General features: G+C 42.9%; 1 protein-coding gene across 1 annotated transcript in view; it reads right to left on the reverse strand.

Moving 5' to 3' along the window:
• Positions 1-917: 917 nt before the first annotated feature.
• The window catches only part of ADGRD1 (adhesion G protein-coupled receptor D1), a 111,929-nt gene continuing 104,350 nt past the window's right edge, over positions 918-8,496 (reverse strand). Inside the window, exons 22-25 of the mRNA XM_005423990.3 lie at positions 8,131-8,257; positions 6,893-6,934; positions 4,980-5,072; positions 918-4,340 (exon numbers count right to left, since the gene is read on the reverse strand). Of these exons, the coding sequence (XP_005424047.1) occupies positions 4,245-4,340; positions 4,980-5,072; positions 6,893-6,934; positions 8,131-8,257 (358 nt within the window). The 3' untranslated portion in view covers positions 918-4,244. The remainder of the gene's footprint in view (positions 4,341-4,979; positions 5,073-6,892; positions 6,935-8,130; positions 8,258-8,496) is intronic.

An 8,496-nucleotide genomic window follows, 5' to 3' on the forward strand; every position in this document is an offset into this window, starting at 1 on the left:
TGAAATATGGCCTCTGAATTCCAAGAACATATGGGATTATTGAGAAGGAAAATGGTGTGAACAAGGGCAATTATAGCAATAACTATCCATGACACACTACATGGAGCCAGCCAAGCATAACACAGATATAATGAAAATATTTTTAAAGGCAAACATGATGTAAGCCAGTGCCAAAATGATCTAATTTATTATTCTGTCATGAATGATAAATGTTAATAACTTCTGTGTTTCACGAAATAGCAAGAAAGCTTTCTTTTATGTATGCCTTGGTACATGATTTTAAAGGAGACAAAGGGAAGAAGGTTTATTGAAAGAGGATGAAAAAGCTTTCTCATCTAAATTCTAATCTTTAATTTTTCAGCATATAATTGCTCCGGTTATTTTTGCACACCTCACCACATCTGCGCACCTGTGCAGCACAGAGGAGGCAGCTGGCAGCCCGTTAAACACCACAGAACCAGCCCTGACCTTGGGAGGAGCTGCACCCCTGTGAGGGAGCTCAGGAGACTGAGATGCGACGTTTCTGGGCTTGCGTTATCATTTTCAGATCAAGGTAAGAGTAATAAAGCTTTCGTACATGAAGTATTATTTTAGAACCATCCCTTCTGACCTGCTGGGGGCTGAAACAGTCCCAGAGCCAGAAGGTCAGGCACAGGCACTCGGGCAAGGCCTGGCCCTGGCTCTGCACTGAATGCTGAGGCTCTCTCTGCTGGGGAGGCTCAGTGCAGTTATTCTCTATAAAGAAATACCAGGTGTAAAGTTTAACGGAAATATTGCCTGCACATCAGCAGGTCTCTCACAGGATGTGTAATTGCTCTGATGGATAATTGCAACAATAGCACTGACAGGGAACCTTCATTGTTATGCTGTTGTTTACAGCCCGTGTCAAAAGAATCATTTGAATAAATACAAAGTCCTTTTAGGAAATTAATATTTCTTCTTTATTTGAGGGAGAAAAAACGACAAAATGAAATTATTTTACTAATTACTGGCAAAGTCATTCTTGCTACATTACCTATTTTTAAAACTCACATTTCATTCAATTAAGATTTCATACTGTTGACAAAATGATACTGTCCAAAAAAAAAAATATTGTAATAGCTACTATACACAAGCCCATAAATAAACTGCAAGATTTTCAAGCTTCAAGAGACTGAGGACAGAAAGAGATTGTTTAAAGATTCATTTGAGCATTTCTTATTCAGTCCATTTGCTGCATTCAGTACCAAGAAAAACACTTTGAATCAAACAAAAAGAATGGATATCGATGGCAAGGGAACACATTGTGCTTGGTGGGGATTTTCACCAGTTTATCAAAACCAGAAGAAGCCCCATCCCTGATGCTGTGTGATAAAGTCAGTGCTCCAAACCTCAGGGGCCAAGAACCAGGTAAAGCTGCTCCATCCCCAGCTCCTGCAGCCAGAGAGGATCCAGGGACACAGGGGGTGACCAGGGCTCCCTCACCACACTGCCCCATTCCAGAGCATAAACCAAACACCTTTTCATGCCTGTCTTAGTTCTGGTGAGCAATTTTAAACCAGAGCACACCTGGATGGAAAACTGATGCAGCCCTTTGTAGCAGTGTCTCTGCTGTGCCTCTTGTTTGGGGATTTTTCCAAATTGACCTTGGGTGGTCACAAAATGACCAATAAAGCACAGGAGGAAATGCAGGTAATTAAAATTGTGCAGAGGGGAATACTCTTAAAAATAAAGATTAAAAAAAAAAAAAAAGCTTTTATATGTGTTGTCTGGTTCATTCAGAGAACTTTGTGCTATAATACAAGGACTAGAAAATTATCAAGGAGGGTTTCAATCTGTATTTGTGGTCACAGTGTAAAAAAACCAAAAGCAAACCAAAGAAACAAACCAAAACCAAAAGAACTCATATGGTCCAGTATAAAAATATGCTTAAATACATTGTCTGCACACAACACAAACTCTGACCACTGTTATCACAGTACTCCTCTATTCCATGTCCTCTGTACATTCCAAGGGCTCTGTCTACAGGGTCTTTTGGGGAAAAAAATCATTTTCAGGCCAAGAAAAGCCCATATATTTGCACAGCTGTAAGACAGAGCAGTGCAGAAAAGGCTAGGAGAAAACCATACAGAAAAACCTAAATAAAGACACAGCCATCTGCATATTTAGCTTTTACTGAGCCTCTGTTTGGAGTTAGCTGTCAACCACTGGAGTTATTTAGCATTAGGAAACATGAGATTAAAGCCCGTGGATTTAAATGTGTGATGTGCAGTTCTGCTCTGTTCCAGCTGCAGAAATCCAGCACAGATCTGGTGCAACTAAAATAATTTCTGTAGAATGTTCTGAGCTGTAAGCTCAACAAGCTTGGGCGGACTCTGGGCTTCCAATTTGGGGATCACACCAACAGGTTCTGGCTAGGAAGGGGAAAAAGCAGGAAAGATTGGGCCAAACTGAAAGAGATCATTTTTTTTAGTGCAGGAAGAAAACAGGGACAAAACTTGGCTTGGATCAAACAGAAATTAAATGCATTGAGTTTTTCTAAACTTTAAATTCTATGTCTTTTGGATTAAACACCTGACTAAATTCAGCCATAATTGGTGGGTATTTCCTGTTCCTAAAGATCAATTTACTTTCATTTAACTTTTTGATAAATTTACTATGCAATAGAAAATTTCCACTCTGCACATTAGAGTGTAAATACCTTTTCTCTTGGAAACAAATAGCACATTCACTGGGACCAGGAATGAGCTGCTGAACACACAAACATTTAATTAAGGTTAAAAAAACCCAGCAGGAAACATCTTAGCAAGAGGTGAGGTTGAAGAGTTGCGTATTTTCTGCCTGTTTGGGGTTTTTTTGCATATTTTCTGCAGTACTTTGGCAGCCCAGGGGATCAGGACAGTGAAGCCCCTGCTGATCTCTGAGAGCAGGGCTAAGGCACAAGGGAGAGCTGGGCACGGGAGCTGTGGGTGCAAAGCCACCCTGGGGAGGGCCTCACCTGGGGCAGCCCCTCTGGGGCCCCTGGATGCTGAACAAACCCCAGAGCAAGCCCCCCGGGCTCTGCCAGGGGTTAAACTCTGGTGCACAGCTGGGGCGGCCCCGCCCCGTGCTCCAAACGCCACTCTGAGACCCCACAAAACACTGCTCAGAAGAAAAATTACAGTGTTTATTTCCTCCTTAAAGGTACTTCATAGCAGTGCTAAAGCAGAAGCTGCTAAATGCTGAGCAGAGTCTAAAAGCACAAAAGAGACTGCAGAGCCCTGTTTAAAAGCTGTCTGCAGGAAACAATACACAGAGCCATTTGCAGGCTGGCTGCCTTCACAGTATATCAGTGTGTTACATCCTCGTGGCAGGAGTTCAGTGTCTCAAAATGACCAGAAATAGGAGCAAGGCAAGTGACAGTGCCAGCTCTTGGCTCCTAGAGGCCACGGCGAGTTTGCAAAATGCGTTCAATGAGAGCTGTGGATTGCAGCCCCGAGCTGCAGGCAAAGCAGGGGAATAACTGAACAGTTTGTATGGCAATACAGACACAGATCAGCAACAGAGGTGCTGGGGGCTGCTCTAGGACAGCCACAGCAGTTTTGCCTCTGATGATAACATGGCAAAAGGAAGAGCTAAAATGCTAGCAGGCCACATCCAGATTTACACCTCACAGGTGCTGTTCATGAGTTTAACAGCTTTGCTCATCCACACCCACGCTGGGAGGGGGGAGCTGGAGCCTGCTTCTCCCTCAAGTCCTGGCCTCCTTGTAGCATTTAGATAAACACCATGGTATGTATTCGGAATCAACTTCACTTTGATAATTCTGCAAGGTAAAAAATGTAAACAGAGAGAGCACAGCAAGTCTGGAATAGTCTCATTACAACATCACAATGGGAAGCATTTGATTTTAGAGCATAAAACCGCATCTTTTCAGAGGTATGTTGCTTTCCCTCAGTTCTGGGAGCTGGAATGATTCAGGGAGCAATAAGCCCTTCTTGCGTACCTAGTGTTTTCATCATTGCTGACAAAACCATCCAGTGTATATTTGTGCTGGTCATTTTTACAGATATTGCTAATAGCCAAGTGCTAGAACGTGTTACAGTTTTGAAGGCAAGCAACGAGGGCTATTTACTCAACAAAACAACGTGGCAATTCCCAATTCATTAGGCAGTGATTTAACACCCCAGTTTTCTGCTGTCACTGGCAGTGAGGAACAGCTGGTGGACACGGTGTGCAGGTCCTGAATGTATGGCTTGGTTTTCTCTGAGGAGCTGCTGCTCCTGTCACACTGCTGATAAATCAATGCGGTTTGCTGAATTGCTGCTTTTATCCCAGGTGTTCAGCTTGGTGGGGGTTGTGCCTGGCCTGTTCCCAGTCATCTGGAAAATAAAATAGTATAGAAAATCTATTTATTTATTTTGCCAAGCAACTCTTGCCTGGATGAAATAAAAGCTTGAAAGCATCCATTTACATTACAGTGTTGTCACAGGGTCTTGAGAACATATGGCATAAAGGATTCTTAAACAGTTATTGCCAGGATCTGAGGTGATTGGCAAGGATCACTTAATGATACCTATCATTTCAGATGTCTGGTTCCTTATAAAAACAAATGTCTTCTGTCTCAAGACAATCTAAGGAGAGCTGGAAAATTATATTCACGTGTTGGCTTAACAGTAAGAAAGCCCTACAACAGAGCCACCATCATCAGAGCAATACATTGCCAAAATGCTGCCAAAATGCAGAAGTCCATTGCAATTGGTGGGAATGGCCTTACTGAACGACATCCAGAGCTCATAAAGCTGTTTGCTTTTATTTGATGGTTTCCCAGAAAGCAGAGTTTTGTCCTTTGCTTTCAAAACAGATACTAAAGCTGCAACTTCGTGCTTGCTGGTTCCACCTGTCTGCACCTTGCATTAGGCTGGTACTAAAAATACCCTTGGGCCTGCTCTGTTCTTTCCAACAGAATTTAATGGGAAACACTCTCAAATATAGTAGGGGAAAAAAGGAGCAATACTTACAATGTCTGAATTGAAGGGCTTCACATTGATGTTGCGTGTTGAACTACTGGTGAGGGACCAGACCTTGGTTTTGTGCTTAAAGGCAGCTCTAACCTTTGGAAAAAACAGTGAAACCAGTTAAAAAAGCTGTGTTTATTTTCACAGGTGCAGCCTGCAATCATTTCCCCTTTTTCCTCCCTCCACACAAATGTCACTGTGCTATTAAACAACAAACAATCCACCCCTACACTTTTCTTTGTCTTTATGGACGTTTCCCTGGGACACTTTCACATTTTCCGACTGAGCACAGAGCCCCAGGCTCTGCCTGGGCTGCACAGCCCTGACAGTCCAGGTGCCACCAGGACAGAGAGCAGCTGCCAGCCTGCTGTAAGATTAGTCATTTAAAGGTGCTGGATGGAACTCCCTGGAGATGGAGCAATATTCTCCACCGAGTGAAAATCAGCTGCAGAAAGGACAGATGGTGAGACAAGGAGACTGGTCAAGGACTGAGGCTGGAAGTGACTGCTGTGGAGATCAAGGGCATCTTGGCCCATTCTCCTGCGATTCTTTACAACACCAGTGCATTTCTGTCTGGGAATAAAGCCCTTTTTCACCCAGCCACTTCTATACCCAGTCCATGGATGTTTCTTTACAATATCTGAGTTTTACTTCTCAGAAAGAAATTCTCAAGAGTTCCTGCTGTTTAGCTAAAGGAGTATTTTAGATATGCATAGCCTGTGAAGGAGCCAGTAGGACCTGCTCTCCAAAAATAACAGCTCACGTCAGCTGTGTGGTTTTTGAGGATAAAAATTCTGAAAAGTTTCTGAATTTAATTTCTCATGAGGTTCCAGAAAAAATAACAGCAATTCAAATATTTGTATTTGATATAAAACATTTGAAACTTGAAGATTTCTAAGCCTGGGGGAGGATAGAATAAAGAAATATTTTTCCTCTCTACCTTTAACCTGCCTGCTTAATTTTAGTTGATTTCAGTAAAGATCAGGAGTTCCACAGTCAGACCTGACTCTCCAAACTGATTTTGGCAGAGACCACATCAGTGAATGCTCTGAGCTGGAATAGGTTGGCAAATATTAATAAATAATAATTTCTCTACAGAAGAGCTGGAGTGCTGCTGTTGCACAGAAGCAGCAGCAGGTTATGGGGCAGAGCTTCTCATGAGCATCCAGGAAAAAATCTGTGCAGAGCCAAAGCTGCCAGGGTCTCCACTGGGCATTGCCCTGGCCGGTCTGGAAATGGCTCTCACAAAAACATTTCTTTCAGCAATACTTGTTGCTGGGCATTTTCTGCTATCTGCCATGGGAGGAGAGGATGCTGCAAGCCAAATTTACATCAGCCTTGTCTTGGCTTTATCCCAGTTGTTCCAATGAAGACTTAATGCAAAAAAATGCCTCAGTCCCCTACGAACACCTGAACTTCCTGCCAAGAAAAATACCTGGAATATCTTCTGCTCAGTACGGCTTCCCATTAAGGACTGCATGAGCAACATCCAACAGCGTGTTTTGCTGAGAATAATATTTATTTTCCTCGCTGGGGCTGCAGCTGTCAGAGATCCCCCCAGCAGGGACTGCCAGGGTGAGTCCTGCTCCCACTTCTGAGCATCCTCTCCCCACAGAGCAGCCCTGCCTGCTCAGCCCCCCAGCTCCCAGGGCAGCCTCCTCCCGCTCCTCAGCTGCTCCTCTTATCTTGGGTCTGGGTTTCAAACCTTCCTCTAATTAAATGCCAATTAAAACAAACGTCAAGCACGGGTAAAAATGCTGCACGTCACAGAGCCAGAAGAGCCATGGATTAATTAAAAGAAAAAGGAAATCAGTGACATAGCAGGCAATGATAATGCAGAAAATCTGTTCTTGTTTCACACTTATGTTCTTTGAATTTGGTAACACCAGATTTATTAACACCATTTGGTTACATACCTCTGAGTTCAGAAGACAGTGAAACAGGAACATGAAAAATCCCTGAAAACAGAAAAAAGGGAGAAGGGTGAGGTCTGGCTGTGAAAAATCAAATGTTCCATACTGTGTTTCTCTCAGTATGTACAGAACAGGCGCCAGGAGCTGGAGCCCTGTAAATATCTGAGTGCACTAAACCAGAGTGTCCCAGGTGAAGCTGGAGAAACCTGCAGCACTGGGTTACTGTGGGGCTTCTCTGGAGCTATTCCTGCAAAAAAACATCTCCTAAACTCTGCTGTACTAAAGGAAAAATCTGGCTGAAAATATGCAGAAATTCTTGTTTCATGACAACAAGAGAACTTTTTGTTTGTGGTTGCAAAGACCAAGGAAATGCTCGTAGGGAAACACCAGATCAGGATTTTTCAGGTTAGAAAAGCAAGGTATTAGCACCAGGAGAATTTTCACAGCAGAATTTTGCTATCTTTGGGCTTTTAGTCCAATGCTAAGTGAAAAGTCCAATGCAAAGTGAAAATCCCTTTCCCTCACAAAATAATTTTATTTTTCTGGCAGTAGTTTTCAGCACCAAGAACCCTGCTTCACTATTTTTGTATCCACAGTGCTGTTTGTTTCCAAGACACGAAAGGATTTACAGGAGATTGTTTTTCCCTCCTCTTTGCAACCGCTGCTTGGGAATGACCTGTAACACTCCTATAGGGTTGTGCCTGTACTGAGATGTCTCCTTAAAGCTAAGCAGAAGTTTACATTCCTCCTTGGACAGAGCTGCTTTTCTGGGTTGCTGTGCCAAGGAGATGAGGGCTGAGCTTCCTGCATGCAGGAGTTCTGTACAGCACAGGGAATAGCTCCACTTTTGATCTTTCCCATAAACTTCTGTTTGCTTTCATTTAGTCTCAGTAATGAAGCCTCAAATTGGCATTGAAAAATTGGCCTGGTATCTCTACAGAAGAATCCTGCCTGTGGTACACAGTGCTGCAAGAATGAATTTCATTTCATTTCTGAGGCTCGGCGCTGTCTCATTTATTTAATTATTGCTACTGGAAACTCTAAGGAGTGGGATACAAGTTCTGTTCAAACAAAGACAAGCAATTGCCAGCACTCCGTGCTTAGCACAGACTTAAAAGACAGAGGAAGGAACATAGGATAAAATGCAATAAATATAAACATGTGAAGACATTACTAATGAGCCATTTAATTGGACCTCAGAAGCACTTCTGTAGCCATAAATTTCCCCACCAGGTACTTACCTGTAGTGAATTAAAAACAGCAAATATGTACTGAAATACTAAAGCGTGGGCATTGACAGCCAAAATGCCAAAGATCCACGAGCTCCCCAGGATGGGTAAGAGAACAGCCACGGCTTTAGCTGTTAGTCTGTGGGAGAAAATGAAAATTGTGGTGAGACCATCAAAGAAATGTCAGCCTCCACACCAAGGAGTTCATCAATTGTGTTCTGGCAGCAAGGCAGCAGGCAGAACTCTTCTTTACTATAAAATTCTTTTAATGGGAAAGATTTTAATTATTTTTTCATGTGTGGAAAGGGGGATAACAGATCATTGTTATCACACAGGATAAATATGGGTGGTGAGTCACGCACTGAGGGAGCAGGGAAA

The sequence above is a fragment of the Geospiza fortis genome, unplaced genomic scaffold, assembly GCF_000277835.1.
Source record: "Geospiza fortis unplaced genomic scaffold, GeoFor_1.0 scaffold145, whole genome shotgun sequence".
Classification (NCBI taxonomy): Eukaryota; Metazoa; Chordata; class Aves; order Passeriformes; family Thraupidae; genus Geospiza; species Geospiza fortis.